Source organism: Bos taurus, chromosome 13, assembly GCF_002263795.3.
Source record: "Bos taurus isolate L1 Dominette 01449 registration number 42190680 breed Hereford chromosome 13, ARS-UCD2.0, whole genome shotgun sequence".
Lineage (NCBI taxonomy): Eukaryota > Metazoa > Chordata > Mammalia > Artiodactyla > Bovidae > Bos > Bos taurus.
This window is the reverse complement of record NC_037340.1, coordinates 22,876,228-22,895,457: the sequence shown is the minus strand read 5'-3', so window position 1 is coordinate 22,895,457 and position 19,230 is coordinate 22,876,228. Positions and strand designations below refer to the sequence as shown.

At 36.0% G+C, this 19,230-nt stretch overlaps 1 protein-coding gene across 9 annotated transcripts in view; it reads right to left on the bottom strand.

Annotated features, from left to right (window-relative positions):
- The window catches only part of MLLT10 (MLLT10 histone lysine methyltransferase DOT1L cofactor), a 207,443-nt gene that overhangs the window by 59,616 nt on the left and 128,597 nt on the right, over positions 1-19,230 (bottom strand). For 8 of the 9 annotated variants that reach the window (XR_003037741.2, XR_003037742.2, XM_025000949.2 and 5 more), the window contains exons 10-11: positions 8,570-8,822; positions 4,276-4,845 (exon numbers count right to left, since the gene is read on the bottom strand). Coding sequence is in view for 7 of the 9 variants with exons in the window: in XM_025000949.2 (XP_024856717.1) it covers positions 4,276-4,845; positions 8,570-8,822 (823 nt within the window). In the remaining 2 variants the exon portion in view is untranslated. The remainder of the gene's footprint in view (positions 1-4,275; positions 4,846-8,569; positions 8,823-19,230) is intronic. The other variant, XM_025000955.2, reaches the window with a different exon arrangement.

Sequence of the window (19,230 nt, the reverse complement as noted above, 5' to 3'; positions counted from 1 at the left end):
TTTGTGATATCTTTTAAGAGCTTAAGAGTAAGTATATAGCATCACAACAAAATGACTGCCTTTCCAGAATCTCTTTTTACAGCATTTATTACCACTAAAGAATTACATCACTGAAAGATTTCAGGTATCTTAACTAAGAAAGGTATGACAGCACTCTATTAAAGAACGAGCGACTAAGATTGAAACAAACAAATAGGGAAGAATATACTCTGAAAGGGCAGAGAATGCCCAAAGAAAAGAAATTAATGCTAACCTATTAACTCTTTATCAGTTAAAGAATACCAACTTTTTCTCAGAAAAAATAACATGTTGATTTCTGTGAAGAAAAAAATGCTAACTTTCATTTTAGTAAATCCTAAATTCTCCTAATGTGATTGAGACAAACAGGAAAAGAGTAAAGGACAAATATAGCATGTCAATTCATCCAAAACTTTCAATGTTTTCAACATCCTAACTGTCAACATTTCAAAAGACCAGGTGCCTGTTAATACCTCAAAAGAATATATGTAGGAAAGAATTCAATCAAAAGTTTCATATATTCTATAAGCCAAAACTTACAACCTTGAGTAAATTTTGTTCAAGTCATTATAAAACAGTATGCTCTATTGTAATTTGAACATGTCATGAGAGAACTTTGACTACTCTTAAAATGCTATTTCTAACTAACAATTTTAAGAGAATCACATCATAAGGACTTGATTGTACATCTGCTTTATATCCTAGTGGTGGTAAACGAGGAAAAACCACCACCACAACAAAGGCAGCTGTCCTGTCTATTTCACAAGGTTGTTCTAAGGATCAAATGAGATGGTCATTAAAGAGTTCTTTAGAAACTCTTAGGTGCTCCAAGATATATACGATATCATTACTAGAAGTTCGGACTTACTCTCCATAAACCCATCCTGCCCTGTTGAATCAACATTACTTCTATCCCACAAACACAAGCTTCTTGTTTTTATAAAGTTTACCCTTCAAATATACCTGAGCTTTCTTTTCTGCTAATAATGCTGGTCTTCTTTATCTGCCTACTCCAAAGTACAATACAAATTTCATCTTGTCCATTGTCTTTTCCAGCTAATTATATATCCTAAAACTAGCCTGTAATACTACATGAAAAGCTTTTAAAAAAATAATTTCACTTGCAACCTGGTAAAAATTCTTGAAAGACAAGTACAAAACTACACAGGATACTACTAAACACATGGTACATTCTCAGAGATCACTAATTACTAACAGTGTTCACTCTTTTTCCTTTTTAATGTTTACCACTTAATATGTTCAAAGCACTATGCTAGCAATGGAGACAGTAGTAAACATGGCAAACACAGGCCCTAGCCTGCTGGAGCTAGGGTTCCAGTGCGTGGTACAGCTCACCTTATAGCTAACAGGTGTACACAAGGTTGCCTGCATTGTTACTTGCACATGAATCTTTTAAAGAGAGCATCATGAAAAACTCTTGGTAACACACTACACAGTACATATTCCTCCTATGACTTATTTTATACAGGAGAAAGTTTTCTGCTTGTACAATTACTAAGTGACTTCTCAATCTAAAATTAGTGCAAAAGTAAAATTAACACTTTCATACTAGTAGGAGGTAGTACTACTGCAAGTTAAAATTATTGGCTCAAATTTTCTTGTTGATCCCATTGCTTAAAGTATGACCGACAGTGTACTACCATGGTTTTAGACCCTCATCAACACCCCTTAAATTTTATAACTGTTACTGGAGTCAAGGAAAATGCATAGTTCCACCACTGACAGATCTGAGAATTGTTTATTTCTTCTTCTATATAATGGGTAATAATACTCTATGCAAGCCAGTGTGCAGCACAAGCTAAGTTTAAACAGCAGTTAGCAATCTTAACTTATGGTAAGAAGACTTAATTCCTAAATATTCATGGCATTCAGCTAGCTTTTCGTAGGTAAGAATAGACTTTTTAGAACTAAGCTTATCAATGAGAGAAAGCTCTGATCTAATCATAAAACTTTTATTAAAATCTGTAAGATTAAATAATATATTACCTCAAATAGTTTTAAACAATCTTACTCTACAATAATAGCTTTAACAAGATCTATACAATCTTCAAAGTGATTTTAAAATACAGATTTAAGGGGGGAAAAAATCCTGACAAGTCTAAACTTCGTGAAATAATATTTATAGGAATTTCTCCCTGAATTTCTGTTTTACCTACTGGTGAGGTAAAAGGGATACAAATTCATATTTTTCTGCCACAAACACTGCTCTCTCAACGTAATCACTATGTAAAGAATATGACTTCCATACCTAAAATCTCCCTAAATCAGTAACAGATACCAAAATCTTTTCAAGAGTGTAAACTGGTATTTTAAGTCCATTAATTTGAGGATGTGTATTTCAACTGGCATCCAAATACAATTTCTGAAATTCAGTTAACTCTCAGACTGTGCCCCTATGGCTAGGACACTGGTGAGGATCTCTTCCTAAGAGCAAATTTACACCTAATTTTCTCAGTATGTTACTCACCTGATTCCTGTGCCTCTTTGCTAAAGATAAACATGAACTAAAAAATTTTTTTCCAAGGAAATCTGTGTAAATTTCTTTTTTGTGACCAGGGGCTATGGCTATCTGCTAAGCTCTTCTGGTCTCAAAGCAAATATACTATATAAATAAAACATATATTGAAGGGTGCAAAATATTAAAATCTTTTCAATGAGCTTATTTCTTGATTCAATTTATTATTTTCCTCCTCTAAAACAGTGGTTCTCAACCAAGGGCAATTTTGCCCCTTTCAGAACCCAAATGTTTTTTGATTGTCACTATGGGTAGTGGTAGGGTTTGGGAATCCTGATAAACATCCTTCAAGGCACAGGACAGTGATGCACAGCAGAGAATTAGCCCAACCAGAATCTCAATAGTGCTAAGACTAAGCAATCTTGCTCTAAACTATCTTTAACGGTACTTAATCCTTCCATAGTTTCCACTCATTTCTCAAAAACACCTGTCTAACAGGTCCACCACAGGCAAAGAAGCTAGCTATCAGAAATAAAAAGAGAAAGAAATCCCTGACCGTGTCATCTTGGACAATTTATTTTACCTAAGTCTCAGTTTTATCAGCTGTAAAATAGAGGCATTCATAGCCCCTATGTCATAAAACTGTTCTAAAGATTAAACAAGATAAAAAAGAATATAACAGATGGCAGTTAATAAGTTGCTACTTTTCATATCTGACCTTCACACATGCTCTTTTCTCCCTTATAATGGTCTTTCTTACATTTACTTACTGAATTGTCTGTAAAACTATAGAAACTCCACAAAGTTCTATATTTGTAAAATAAACATGAATACTCGTCACTTAAATTCTATTTATTATTTTTCCATATCATTTTCCACCTATCTTCTCCATCTAACAGAACAGGCAAAATCCACAGTTTATCTTAGCCAAAATTTCATTATTTCTACAATCAGAAATCTAAAATTGAAACGGGTAAAATTTACAATCAACACATCTAAAGTCATTTATCTCATATTGAAGATGTAATATAAAAGATAAATGCCGACGTTTAGCTAAGTTTCTGTCTTAAAAACACACATCTTGAAATTTTTAAAAACTGAAAATAACATTTACATTACAAAGTATAAGTTAAAGGAGCATGCCAATGTGGTAAATAACAGCATTTATAAATCCATTCATACCATGGTAAAAATGATGGTAAAAACTGGTAAACACAATTGAAAACAAAAATGATACATAACATTTAAGATATCTCCTGAAATGGGATTTTTAAAGTCCATAAATTTAAATCACCTATCACTAACTGAAAAATATTCCAGATGGTGTTAATTCAACTAGAATTTGTGTCAGGAATTACTGAGAAAATAAAGACTAACTGAGGTTTAGGGAAAGGAAGCCCCAAAACAAATACCAATCAAAAACAGTGCAAACTCTCACACCGTAAATGTGAATTCTGAGTTGATTTCTAAAATTCTATGCAAGTGAAGCAAAAATAAAAATTGGGAAATCAATTCTAGGTGTTTCATAAGAAATGAATGACCAATGAACTGAACTATTTAGTCTATATTTAGTTAAGAAAAATTGGATTAGTGCCAAATGTCTTTTCCAAAGACTGAACTGTCCTACTAAGATAACATTTTTCATTAAGATAATTAAATGTCACTTAGCAACTCACAGTATTTTCATAATGATAGTTTAAAACGATTTGCTTGTGAAGGTGAAAGGAGGATGGTGGTGGTGGGAGGGAGGGGTGGAGGGTGAAACAAAGGGCTAGGCCTACCTGAACCAAGTGGAGAGGAGCCCACACTGAGGCTCTGCACACTCCCATTCCTGAGTGGCGTGGGGGATTTCTGAAGACTAGAGCTGGTTACACTTCCTGCAGCTGATGCTACAGACGACGTTGGTGAAGCAGAAGAAACTGAGAGATGAGAAACATTCTCTTGATTTTTGTTTCCTTTGGGTCTACCAGGCCCATGCTTACTTTGCTTATTTCCTTTTCTTTTCTTTTCCTTTACAGTTTCTTCTTCTATGCCAGAAGTTTGAGCCCGCTTATATCCTGCTGTAGGGAGGCTGGAATTACCCAAATCTCCAGGTGAATTTTCAAAGCTTTTAGGCTGTGAAATAACAGCTGAGGCTGAAGGGAGACCAATTATGGAACTAAAACTATTTACCCCCCCTTCCTGGCTTCCAGACTCTCCTTTATGTACATCTTTGGTTGATGATGACTGCTGGGAGTGAGTATAACTGTCATTACGCAGATCTGAGTCTGTAAAGCTCAAGAAATCCTGGGGAGACTGTACTGAACTTCCCGAAGATGATTTTACACTGCCTGGAGTTCCTGAAAAACTGCCTGTAGTGGGGGAAAAAAAAAAATGGGGTAGGAAAAGAAAAAGTTGGATGCAAAAGTTCCCATGAGCAGTAGAAATGATACAATCAGCAAAAAGAGAGGACGAAAAAAACTAACTATAAAACCAAGGACATCAGTATATAACTCAGCTAGATTTTTTTTTTAAAGATTACTGAAATCAAGTTTATCTATAAAATTATACTTGTCATTTTGTACAATTACCAAGATATGAGATGTGGTTTTGAACCTACCTTCCACTTTTACATGGCAGCATTCCTCAGCTCTCCCCACATGCCTTACATATGCTGAGGAAGGACTGAAGAACAGCTAAGTCTCAAGAAGACTTTCAAAGACTGTGATCAAACTCTGAATGGCATGGGGAATTTCCTCTTTTGCAATTATGAAGATACCAGGATAAATGTTCCCAACATATAGTAAGAACCAAAAGATGTTGCTTAAGTAGTTAAGTTCAGAGTTTTAACTTCAAGATAATGTTGGTGAATTTTCTTACTCAGTTACATCTACCCCACCAAAACATGAATTCGATAAAATAACAATGATCACATGTAATAATCCACGTAACTCACATTTCTCCCAGTCTACCTCTCATGAAGCTGCATAAAGAAAAGACACCAGCCACTTACATTTTGCTACTGCTTTTATGAAAGTAAAATCATAGGAGAGGCACCTCTCATAAAACTTCCAAAACTGCTTATTTCCCCCACTCTTTAGTTAAAGAATACTAGTAGCCCATCATGTCATTATGAGATATAAGAACCTCAAGGTTCTTATTTACCAGGTGAAAACTAATGGCTCTGATGAATAAGTTCAGTCCACCATTTCACTTTATCAAACCCTCTCGTCACACTTACCAAATGAAGTAACACACGTTTAGACTCAGTTTCGACCACATAACTATTGTTTCATAAAACTAAACTATATCAGGTTTTAACTATTATACTTAGAAACAAAAGCTCAAAATGAAGTGTTCTACTGGCAGTGGAAATTCCAAGCTAAATACAAATTTTATTGCAGAGCACATTCATAGGTAATCACACATAAATTGACTTAAATATTCAGAAAGATATTTTTCCTTACACAAAGAAATAATTTATTTTTAACTAAAGTCTCATGGTTTTGGTTTTTAAATTTTAAGTTCTGCTGAAATGGCTCATTTAGAAAACAATAATAGTTCTAAAATTTAACTTTTTCAAGAGAATATCTGCCTTATTCATTTATGAAATTACGTGTACGTCTGTGACCATTTTCCGGCCGTTTCTGTATAGAAAAATATACATATTAAGAAGCCATTTACATTACATCAATCATTTAAGTACAACTGCAATTTGCCACTTAATTAGCAGCTATAAAGAAGTTCTTTATTATCCATTCTGATCTGTCACCATCTGTCTTTTTCCTTCACGTTTTTGTTTTTACAGCTGGTGGTAAAAGCTCACAACAACAAGGTAAATACTTTAAAACATTTAGTATATGCAATACTTTAAATGTATATTTTCTAAAATTCACATACAATCCTGAAATTAAAAAAGAAAAAATACAATTACTTTCAATGCTCTACTATAAATTTCAACTTTTAAAACTTTTAAGAATGTTACCTCAGATATGAAAACATAACACATCTCTATCAATCTTAACAGAAGCAGGGAAAGACTCCAATGTTATTAAGTTTAAGAAAATGAGAGATTTCTTTTCTAAATGGATTAGTACTTCAAAGATACGATTAAAAGCTCAAAAATGCAATTTTAGCAGTACAAAATAAGGTCTTCGTTACAAAGAAGAAATAACTGAATTCTGCCAATCACATTCAAAATGTGAATGAAGTTACATTAAAAATTACAATTTTATGAGAATTCCTTGGCAGTTCAGTGGTTAGCACTCAGCAGTTTCACTGCCACGGCTTGGGTTCAACCCTTGATTGGGAAACTAAGATCCTGCAATTCGTGTGGCATGGCCAAAAAAAAAAAAACTTACAGTTTTACTATTTATTTTCCAAAGTATCATAAAAATAATATACAGTAAATTTATTACACACAAAATAGCAAATTTAGCATTTTCTTTTCTATCTAACTTTGTTACATGAGGAAAAAGAAAAAAAAATTTAGGACTTGAAAATCTTGAAATCCAAAAATAACTTAAAATACATGAATATACTTTTTAATGAAGAGTTCAGTGACTAAGCAATCTTTCTACATATTCAAATTATGTCCTGGCAGATTATGGGTATAATTTTTATCATCATTAAAAGTTTGAATAGGGTAAAGGAAAGGACAGCTTTTCCCCCTTGTTTACTCCTAGAAATATAAGGGCAGGATGGGAAGTGGGGGAGAGAAGGAGGCCTTTATTTTATACTTTATTAAATATATTTGTTTGGAACAGTTTTGAACATTTATATTTCTCAAAATATTTACATCCATGATAAAAATTATACAAAGTAAAAACCTAGAATATATGGCTAACTGATTATAAAGTTTAGGTGAGTTATTTTGTTCTCCAGAAAACAGTATTGCCATATATTAAAAAAAACACACCATGCCTTGTTAATTCTGAGTATCAGTTAAATAGCTAATTATTTTTTCAGTATAAGTATGTCCCAAAAGTGGAGAAGGCAATGGCACCCCACTCCAGTACTCTTGCTTGGAAAATCCCATGGACGGAGGAGCCTGTTAGGCTGCAATCCATGGGGTCGCTAAGAGTCAGACACGGCTGAAGGACTTCATTTTCACTTTTCCCTTTCATGCATTGGAGAAGGAAATGGCAGCCCACTCCAGTGTTCTTGCCTGGAGAATCCCAGGGACGGGGGAGCCTGGTGGGCTGCCGTCTATGGAGTCGCACAGAGTCGGACATGACTGAAGTGACTTAGCATAGCATAGCATGTCCCAAAAGAATGCATAAAACATATTTACACTGAAAAAAAAAAAGTTGTTTAACTAAAACTCAAAATTGGGTATTCATAATTACCAAAAGATATGGGGCTTCCCTTGTAGCTCAGTCAGTAAATAACCTGCCTGCAGTGCAGGAAACCCAGGTTTGATCCCTGGGTTGGGAAAATCCCTTGGAGAAGGAAATGGCAACCCACTCCAGTATCCTTGTCTGGAAAATCTCATGGACAGAGGAGCATGGTGGGCTGCAGTCCATGGGGTCGCAGAGAGTCGGGCGTGACTGAGCGACTAACACTTAACTTATGTAGGCTGAGTAATCGTCTACTTTAAATGTCAAGCTTCGTAATAAACGCATTAAAATCAGTAATTATTATTTACTGAAAACTATTTAGCTCCCCCAAAAATTACTCAGTACTTGTTAACTTACTAAAAATGTGTATTTTAACAGTTCTAGTGTTCAACTGGGAAAGATAAATAAAAGCAATTTATAAAACAGAATGACTTTTCTATTGAGCATAAAGGAAAGGAAAACTCCGGCTTTTATTGTTTTTCTCCCCAAACTTTTAACTTTATTCCACAACTATTTTAACATTTAAAAAAATTACAGTTCAACTTTAGAAGCACAGGTCATAACACAAAAGGAAAGTGAAGGTCCCAGAAACATTTTAAGAAAGAATATTAGTCTTTGAAGTAATCTTAGTTTAACAACTAATCATAAAATAACCTCTAATTATCCAACAGTTATAAGCAAAAAGTAAATTCTTTTATAAAACTACTACTGATCATCAAAAGAACAAGTATTTCAACTAAAACATCATAAGTAATACCTTGCTGGAAAGGACTAGCAGCTGATACAGTCGTTCCTGGATTTCTTCCACCAGGCTTTCTTCCCCTTTGACCTGAGCTGTGAGCTGAAGATTTCTTCCCTTTGCCCTCTGACCCTCTAGCCTCTGAAACATCTTTTGCACTAGTAGTGTGCGCAGAGACTTCCTGGAAATTTGCATTTGTAAATCGAGCTGCAGTATCTTCCAAGCGCTTCAAGGATCCAGATATAGAGTTGCTACTAGTGCTTGTATAAGTCTAACATTTTGATTGAGAAAGGAAGTAAAAGGAAAAAGAATTTATTACAATTTGTCTACAAGCGGAAGAAAGATGGTACATTAACAATAAATAATTATTGGACTTGTAAAATAAAAAAACGAAAAACTTCAGCTATAAAAATAAGTCAGTCTGCCTAAGAAAATCAAGCAAAAGTTTAGTCTGGTATAAATATTTCTTTTAAAAATATAGATAATTTATAACATGGCTGTTTGAGCATCAAACTACAGCAATTAGTAAAAGTACCTATTACTTGTTTTATTTAGTGACTCAGAGTAAGCAACAGAAGATATTTGTTTCTCAAGAAGCATCATTTTCTACAAGAACATTCCACTTCTAGACATGAAATTTAAACCAGTTTTAGTGCTCAGCATAGGAAGGCAACACCTAGAAAGAAGCAAAGTACTACAATTTCATTAGTGGGCCACATCCATGAGATTATAAGGATCTAGCATAGGTCAGAGCCAAGAACTTTTAAAATTGAGCTGAAGGCTGCTTTTCAAAAGGGAAAGCTTAAAACCCCTGAAACAGAAACCATTTTTTCCAAATATTAAGTAGAGGAAACAGTTACATTTTGCACTTATGATTTCTAAAAATTAAAAGTACAATTATACCATATAACTGATTCTCAATCAGTTGGGGATGGGGGCGGGGAAGGCAAGATAAAGACTGAGTAAATGGTTTTCAGTTTTTAATAACCATTTTAATATAAGGTGTATGCAAATAATGACCAATTAAATAACTATGAAAGTATGATGCCAGATGTAAATTAATCAACATGCTTTGAAATGAAAGATTTGTTTGATCCGAAGAGTGTTGTCATTGTTAAACTGGTGCTTGGACTATAACTAGACCTAAATTTCTGTTGAATAAAGAAATACTTTTCTAATCCATCTACCTGAAATCTCTGATGGAACACAAGTCAAAAATCTAAAAATATGCAAAACTGAAATTTCCCAAACATAACAACTACTCAATACAAAACACTGGATAAATTCAAAACATGAGAAAATGACAATGATAAAATCAGGTTTGTTACCAAATCATTTTTAGCAAATCAATGTTCAAAGAAAGTAATAAGAGAAAACTTCAGATGTTCTGAAAACCAAATATTCTTTACTATTACTTTTCTGCTACGTGCCTCTCCCTGGCGCTACAACCCATTCCATATCATCACATCCAAGAACAGATTTTCATCAACCAATACAAAAGACATAATATTATCTCATAAAAATTAATCACTGTTGTAATAAACTATAATCCACAAATAAAAACAAAGTTTTCAAAGTATGTTTCAAGAGAAAACAAACTCCCATGTAACAAACCAATCATATTTAAGCTGATTAAACTTCATGGATGACCTCAGAAATGTGAACCTTTCGCATCCAGATAACTCACTTTGGAAATCGCCTGAAATTTCCTTTTCAAATATTTTTTTCCCCAATTAATTCAAGTTGATTCTGAGGTTTCCATACCACTCATCTGACCCTAATGAAGTTTAAAAGTCATCTAAAGAAGACTTTAAATATGCTCAAACTACAGCACAATTGCACTCATCTCACATGCTAGTAAAGTAATGCTCAAAATTCTCCAAGCCAGGCTTCAGCAATACGCGAACCATGAACTTCCAGATGTTCAAGCTGGTTTTAGAAAAGGCAGAGGAACCAGAGATCAAATTGCCAGCATCTGCTCGATCATCCAAAAAGCAAGAGAGTTCCAGAAAAACATCTATTTCTGCTTTATTGACTATGCCAAAGCCTTTGACTGTGTGGATGACAATAAACTGTGGAAAATTCTTCAAGAGATGGGCATATGAGACCACGTGACCTGCCTCTTGAGAAACCTATATGCAGGTCAGGAAGCAACAGTTAGAACTGGACATGGAACAACAGACTGGTTCCAAATACGAAAAAAAGTACGTCAAGGCTGTATATTGTCACCCTGCTTATTTAACTTATATGCAGAGTACCTCATGAGAAAAGCTGGGCTGGAAGAAGCACAAGCTGGAATCAAGACTGCCGGGAGAAATATCAATAACCTCAGATACGCAGATGACACCACCCTTATGGCAGAAAGTGAAGAGGAACTAAAAAGCCTCTTGATGAAAGTGAAAGAGGAGAGTGAAAAAGTTGGCTTAAAGCTCAACATTCAGAAAACAACGATCATGGCATCTGGTCCCATTACTTCATAGGAAATAGATGGGGAAACAGTGCAAACAGTGTCAGACTTTATATTTTGGGGTTCCAAAATCACTGCAGATGGTGACTGCAGACATGAAATTAAAAGACGCTTACTTCTTGGAAGGAAAGTTATGACCAACCTAGACAGCATATTCAAAAGCAGAGACATTACGTTGCCAACAAAGGTCCATATAGTCAAGGCTATGGTTTTTCCAGTAGTCATGTATGGATGTGAGAATTGGACTGTGAAGAAAGCTGAGTGCCGAAGAATTGATGGTTTTGAACTGTGGTGTTGGAGAAGACTCTTCAGAGTCCCCTGGACTCCAACCAGTCCATTCTAAAGGAGATCAGTCCTGGGTGTTCATTGGAAGGACTGATGCTAAAGCTGAAACTCCAATACTTTGGCCACCTCATGCGAACAGTTGACTCATCGGAAAAGACCCTGATGCTGGGAGGGATTGGGGGCAAGAGGAGAAGGGGACGATAGAGGATGAGATGGCTGGATGGCATCACCGACTCGATGCACATGAGTTTGTGTGAACTCCGGGAGTTGGTGATGGACAGGGAGGCCTGGCATGCTGCAATTCATGGGGTCACAAAGAGTCGGACATAACCGAGCGACTGAACTGAAAGAAGACTTTTGAAGGTGTTCTTCATTCAAATATTCTATGTGTCAAATAAGGAAAAGGAGAGAAAACTGGGTAGAATACCAACAACAAAAATAGACTAGCTTTCCTGGTGGCTAAGGGGTAAAGAATCAGCCTGCCAATGCAGGAGACACAGGTTCAATCCATGGGTCAGAAGGATTCCACATCCACAGAGCAACTACCTATGCACCACATCTACCTGAGCCTCTGCTCTAGAGGCCAGGAGCAGCAATACTGAGTCCATGTGTCACACAACTGAAGTGCAAATGCTCCAGAGCCTTTGCTCTGCAAAAAGAGAAGCCTGCACACCAACACTGAAGAGTAGCCCCCGCTTGCCATAACTAGAGAAAATCCATGCAGCAACAAAGACACAGCACATCCAAGAATTAGTAATTAAAACTATTAAAAAAAAAAAAAAAAGGCTATCTGTCTCCACATATCCATCTAAATTAAGGCTAGTCAATCACCTTCAAGTTAGGCTTCAGCAGTATGTGAATATAGAGATGTACAAGCTGGATCTAAAAAAGACAGAAGAACCAGAGATAAAATTGCCAACATTCAAAGGATCATGGAGAAGGCATGGGCATTGCAGAAAAATACCTACTTCTGTTTCAATGATTACACTAAACTCTCTCACAACAAACAGTGGAAAATTCTTAAAAGAGATGGGAGTAACAGACCACCTTAACTGCCTCCTCAAAAACCTGTGTGCAGGTCAAGAACCAACAGAACTAGACATGTAACAATGGACTGGTTCAAAATTGGCAAAGGAGTATATCAAGGCTGCACACTGGCACCGTGCTTGCTTAACTTACATGCAGAGTACATCATGTGCAACACTGAGCTGGATGAATCAAACGCTGGAATCAAGACTGTCCGGAAAAATATCAACAATCACAGATATGCAGATGACATCACCCTAATTGCAGAACGAAAAAAGGAACTAAAGAGCCTCTTGATGAAAGTGAAAGAGGAGAGTGAGAAAGCTTACTTAAAATTCAACATTCAAAAAACTAAGATCATGGCAACCAGTCCCATAACTTCATGGCAAACAGAAGGGGAAAAAGTGGCAACAGTGACAGATTTTACTTTCTTGGGCTCCAAAATTACTGGAGATGGCTACTGCAGCCACAAAATTAAAAGATGCCTGCTCACTGGATGAAAAGCTATGACAAACCTAGTCAGCATATTCAAAGCAGAGAAATCACTTTGCCAACAAAGATCCTTCTAATCAAAGCTATGGTTTTTTCCAGTAGTCATGTACAGACGCGAGACTTGTACCATAAAGAAGACTGAGAGCCAAAGAATTGATGCTTTCAAATTGTGATGCTGGAAAAGACTCTTGAGAGTCCCTTGGACTGCAAGAAGATCAACCAGTCAATTCTAAAGAAATCAACCCTGAATACTCATTGGAAGGACTGATACCGAAACTGAATCTCCAATACTTTGGCCACCTGATGCTAAGAGTCAATGCACTGGAGAAGACCCTGATGCTGGGAAAGATCAAGGGCAGGAGAAGAAGGTGGGTAGAAGGGATGAAATGATTGGATGGCATCACCGACTCGATGGCCATGAACGTGCACAAACTCATAGTGCAAAAACTCATAGTGCAAAGGAGATAGTGAAGGACAGGGAAGCCTAGCATGCTGCAGTCTATGGGGTCACAAAGCATCAGACAAAACCTAGCAACTAAACAATAAGAAATCTTCCCAAGTCGCTTAATACTATATCCTTGCTTACCCCAGAACTATAAATATGTTTATAAATCCAACGAAAACATGATATTTGGAAGAAAAGGTATTACAAAGAAAGCAATTAATGAAAATTACACAAATTTTAGTGACCAAAGTAGTAATAAGTTAATCGTAACATTGTATTTTTTATAAACCTCAACACCTAAGTTTCAAAAGACATCACAGGTTTCTTAATCAGAAAGAAAAAACTTTCAGCCAAAGATTCTACCACTTAAAAAAATTATACATAATGAAAAGGAAAAAAAAGGCTCTACAGGTTTTACTCAAACAGTCCTCTACCTTAATGCCAAGTTTGTAACTTAAAAGAGTATTTGTTTCACAACATGCTGTTTAAATAATATGGCACTGTGGAGTTCCAATACAACATACAATCAATCAAAACCAAGAAGGTGGAGAAAAAAAGTGTAGGCAGGAGGACAGCTAAGGGAAACACAATGAGTAGGCTCCCAACATCACAAACCTCTGTTTTCTCAGTCAGTTTCACAACCTACATAACTCTTACATATAAGCATCTCACTGCTCTGAGAGCCATGATAGTGCTTAAAAAAATACATTTTTCAAATAATTGGCCATAAAATGCAAATTAACTAATTCAAATGGTACTCAACTAAGTAAATATAGCCTTGCTTCTTTTCATTTCTACTAGAGATAAAATTGGGTATCTGGCTATAGTGACAGTCTTTAGAGAACTGCATTAACATTTTGTGATTTATAGGTAACTTAATGAATCTTTCAGGATAGACATTTAAAATGTTTGATTTCTGTTTCATAGCTAACTATAATTATCAGTCCTCAGATTAAACCAACATACCTCCTAAATAGCATTAATTAGGAACAAAAAAGGAGAAGGCAATGGCGCCCCACTCCAGTACTCTTGCCTGGAGAATCCCAGGGACGGGGGAGCTTGGTGGGCTGCCGTCTACGGGGTCGCACAGACTCAGACACGACTGAAGTGACTTAGCAGGAACAAAAAATATTTCTAACTTCAAACCAAAATTTTTATATTCATAATTAGTCAAAGACTATCAGAGGTAACCAAAGAAATGGCAGTTACTTTTATAAAGGTATAGTTAGTTGTCTTATGTTTTATTCTACAAAGCTCTGTAATCCATGTTTGGGAGAGGAGGCACAGAAGGAATGAAAACGACTATAGCAATGCCTTCCACCAATATGATGAAACAGAATAATGCTGGTTAAATTTTTTTTTAATTATGTACTATTCAAGCCTCTCATAAAATTCACAAATTTTTCAATAGCCCAATTCTTAAAATACAACACAGACACTACCAAACACGAAGCACAGAAACTGTAAACAAAACAAAAATATCCACAGAATGGGAAAAAATACTTGCAAATGAAGCAACAAAGTATTAATCTCCAAAATATACAAAGAGCTCATGCAGATCAATATAAAAAAACAACCAACCAACCCAATCAAAAAATGGGCAGAAGGTCTAAATAGACATTTCTGTATGTCTTTCAATGAAGACAGATTCCCTGGTAGCTCAGCTGCTAAAGAATCCACCTGCAACACAGGAGACCCTGGTTCGATTCCTGGAGAAGATTCCCTGGAGAAGGGATAGGCTACCCACTCCAGTATTCTTGGGCTACCCTGGTGGTTCAGTTGGGAAAGAATCCGCCTGCAATGTGGGAGTCCTGGGTTCGATCCCTGGATTGGGAAAATCCCCTGGAGAAGGGAACAGCTACCTACTCCAGTAATCTGGTCTGGAGAATTCTGTGGACTGTATAGTCCATGGGGTTGCAAAGAGTCAGACACCACTGAGTGACTTTCATTTTTCAAAGAAGACATACAGATGGCCAAAAGGCACATGAAAAGATGTTCAGTATCATTAATTATTAAGAGAAATGCAAAAAAAAAAAAGAGAGAAATGCAAATCACAACTACAATGAAGTATCACTTGAAACCAGTCAGAATGGCCATCATCAAAAAATCTATAAACAGTAAGTGCTAGAGAGGGTCTGGAGAAAAGGGAACCCTCCTACACTGTTGGTGGGAATGTAAACTGACACAGCCATTATGGAGGTTCTTTAAAAAACTAAAAACAGAACTATCATATGACCCTACAATTCCACTCCTAGGCAAATAGCTGGAGAAAACTGTAATTTGAAAATTTACATGCACCCCAATGTTCACTGTAGCACTATTTACAATAGCCAGGACAGAGAAATAATCTACGTGTCCAACAACAGAGGAATGGATAAAGAAAATGTGGTACATAGAGACAATGGTATATTACTCAGCCTCAAAAAAGAACAATATAGGGACTTCCCAGAGAAGGCAATGGCACCCCACTCCAGTACTCTTGCCTGGAAAATCCCACAAATAGAGAAGCCTGGTAGGCTGCAGTCCATGGGGTCGCTAAGAGTCGGACACGACTGAGCAACTTCACTTTCACTTTCCTGCACTGGAGAAGGAAATGGCAACCCACTCCAGTCTTCTTGCCTGGAGAATCCCAGGGACGGGGGAGCCTGGTGGGCTGCCGTCTATGGGGTCGCACAGAGTCAGACACGACTGAAGCGACTTAGCAGCAGCAGCAGCAGCACAGGGACTTCCCTGGTGATCCAGTGGCTAAGACTCTGCATTCCCAATACAGGGAGCCTGGGTTCAATCCCTGGCCAGGGAACTAGATTCCACATGCTGCAACTAAGATCTGGTGCAGCCAAATAAATAAAATGAATATTTCTTTAAAAACAACAACAACAACAACAACAATATAATGCCATTTGTAGCAACATGGACGGAACCAGAGATTGTCATACCAAGTGAAGTAAGTCAGACACAGAAAGCAAATATCACGTGATATCACTAATCCGTGGAATCTATAAAAAGGGTACAAATGAACTTATTCACAAAACAGAAGTAGAGTCACAGATGTAGAAAACAAACATATAACTTACCAGGAGATAAGGAAAAGAGGGGTAAATTGGGAGACTGGGACTGATATATATGCACTGCTGCTGCTGCTAAGTCGCTTCAGTCGTGTCCGACTCTGTGCGACCCCATAGACGGCAGCCCACCAGGCTCCCCCGTCCCTGGGATTCTCCAGGCAAGAACACTGGAGTGGGTTGCCATTTCCTTCTCCAATGCATGAAAGGGAAAAGGGAAAGTGGACTGCAGCCTACTAGACTCCTCCGTCCATGGGATTTTCCAGGCAAGAGTACTGGAGTGGGGTGCCAGTGCCTTCTCCTATATATGCACTACTATATATAAAATAGATACCTAATAAGGACCTACTGTATAGCACAGGGAACTCTACTCAATACTCTGTAATGGCCTATATAGGAAAAGAAATTTAAAAAGACTGTATATATGTATATGTATAACCGATTAACTTTGCTATACACCTGAAACTAACAAAACATTGTTAGTCAACTATATTCCAATAAAAATTTTTAATTAAAATAAAAACATGAAACACACAAAGAAGAAAGACTTTTTTAACATGTCAGTGACCTATGGGACAACATTAAGAAGCCTAATTTACATGCTACTACAGTACCCCAAAAAGGTGGGGGGAGGTTTCAGGGACCAAAGGAAGGAGGAAAGGACTTAAAAATAATTATAGCAGAGGGGAAAAAAAGAAAAAGTACTTTGAATAAATCTATAAAATTTAATGAAAACTATAAAACCTACAGATCAACTAACTCCAAGTACAAGAAATATGAAGAAAACTCCATGAATGCACATCATAATTATAGTTATCACTAAAAACCAAAAAGAAAAAGAAAACTATAAAAGCAGCTGGTGGTGAGGGGTTGTTGAGGGAAAATGTCTAAGTTCTAAGAAACAAGGATAAGGATGAAAACAGATTTCTCCTGAAAAAGATGCAAGGTAAAAAAAGAAGAGCAAAATCTTCAATGTATTAAAAGAAACAATCATTAACCTAAAATTCTAAAGTGAGCTAAAATATCTTGCAAAAACACAGGCAAAATAATTGTTTTACAGATTTTTTTAAAAAGCTGACAAAACTAATCACCAGCAGTTAATCACCAGTGTTTACCATAGTAAACACTGCAGGTGGTCTTTTAGGAAGGAGGACAACAACAATGCAAATGTGAATGTACACAAATTAAGAGCACTAGAAACAATAACTACATGGATAAATATAGGTTTTTTAATTACTTAAGTCTCTTTTTAAAGTAACCGATGATTTAGAGCAAAAATAATAACAACTGTGAGGTTCATAAAATACGTAACAATTTTAAAACATCACAGAAACAGGTCCAAACAAAAAAGGGTAGGAATGCAAGTATACAGTTGCAAGGTTCTTATGTGGTATGTGAAATAGTGTAATATCTCTTGAAAGCAGACTCTGACAAGCTAAAGATGTATAAACCCTAAAGCAACCAATAAAAATAACACAATGAAGAATTATTACTAATCAGCCACAATGGAATCACCAAAAATGGTCAATGAGGAAAAAGAAAGAAAATGAAAAATGATGGGCACATTAAAAAGGATTAACAAAGGATAGATTTAAATACAACCATATCAATAATCACATTACATGCAAATTACCTGAACACTCCCATTAAAAGGCAGAGATTATAACAGTGAAAAAAGAAATTCAAGACTTCATGTTGCCTACAAAAAAAACCCATTTAAACAATAAATACAGAAAGATATTAAAAGCATGGGAAAGACATAGCAATCTGACACTAATACAAAGAAATCTGAATTCATAACATTAATATCAAAGTACATTTCAAACAAGGAATATTACCAGGATAAAGACGTTTATTCATCAAGAGGATATAAGAATCCTAAATGTTCTGTAACTAATAAGAGACCAGCAAAGTAAATGAAGCAAAAACTGAAGAGAAAAAAACAAAGAAATAACAAAATGTACAGTTATAGTAAGAGAGGTTCATTTCCTTTTCTCAATAATTGAACAAGTAGAAGAAAAATATAAAAATATAAAGGACATAAAGAACTAGCAATGTAAGTCAACTTGACCTAACTCATAATTCACATTTATAGAAAATCTTCATAAGAGCAGAACAAATAAATATTCTTTTGAAAAAGCACACATAAAAACCAATAATCCATGTTCTGTGTCATTTAAAAAAAAATTGAAAATGAATTATAACACAAAAATATTGAATGAGAAATCAACAAGGTGTGAAAAATTTCTAAAACATTTCAACAGTAAATGAAATGCTTCTAAGTAACCTACAGTCAAACAAGAAATCAAAAGGAAGCCATAAGATATCTGTTCAACTAAGTAAAATGAAAATACAAAACGCCAATATCATAATTTTTAAGTGGTGCTTAGAACAAAGCTTTTAGCCTTAAATGTCCATACTAGCACTTCTAGATTCTAGTCAGCATTTAATAAGGAACTTTGAAGCCTTCATCCCATCCTAACAAGTAAAAAGCATAAGAAACTGAAAAGTTAGTAACTCTTTTTTGATGCATCAGAGAAGTCAGGCCACAGGGAAAACCCCCAAATTGTGACAGACAGATATAGAGGATCACAGCATAGCCAAACAGAAATCTCCATGGCAACCAATATCGGAGTAGGAAAACCTCAAGTGTGACTAACAAATTGCGGAAGGTTCAGTGTGTTCAAGTCTGAGAGAGAAAAACACTCAGGACTCAATCATAGGGAAGCCCTCAAAGTTTTCAAGTTTCACCTCCAGGATACCTACCCAAGTCTTGATAGTGAATACCAGAAGAAAAGATACATGCATGCTTCCATTAGAGAAGGGGGGAAGGAAAGATTCTGAAAAATGCTAAGGTATTCTATTCTTAGTAAGACCTGTTCTCAGGAATCTACCTTACCAG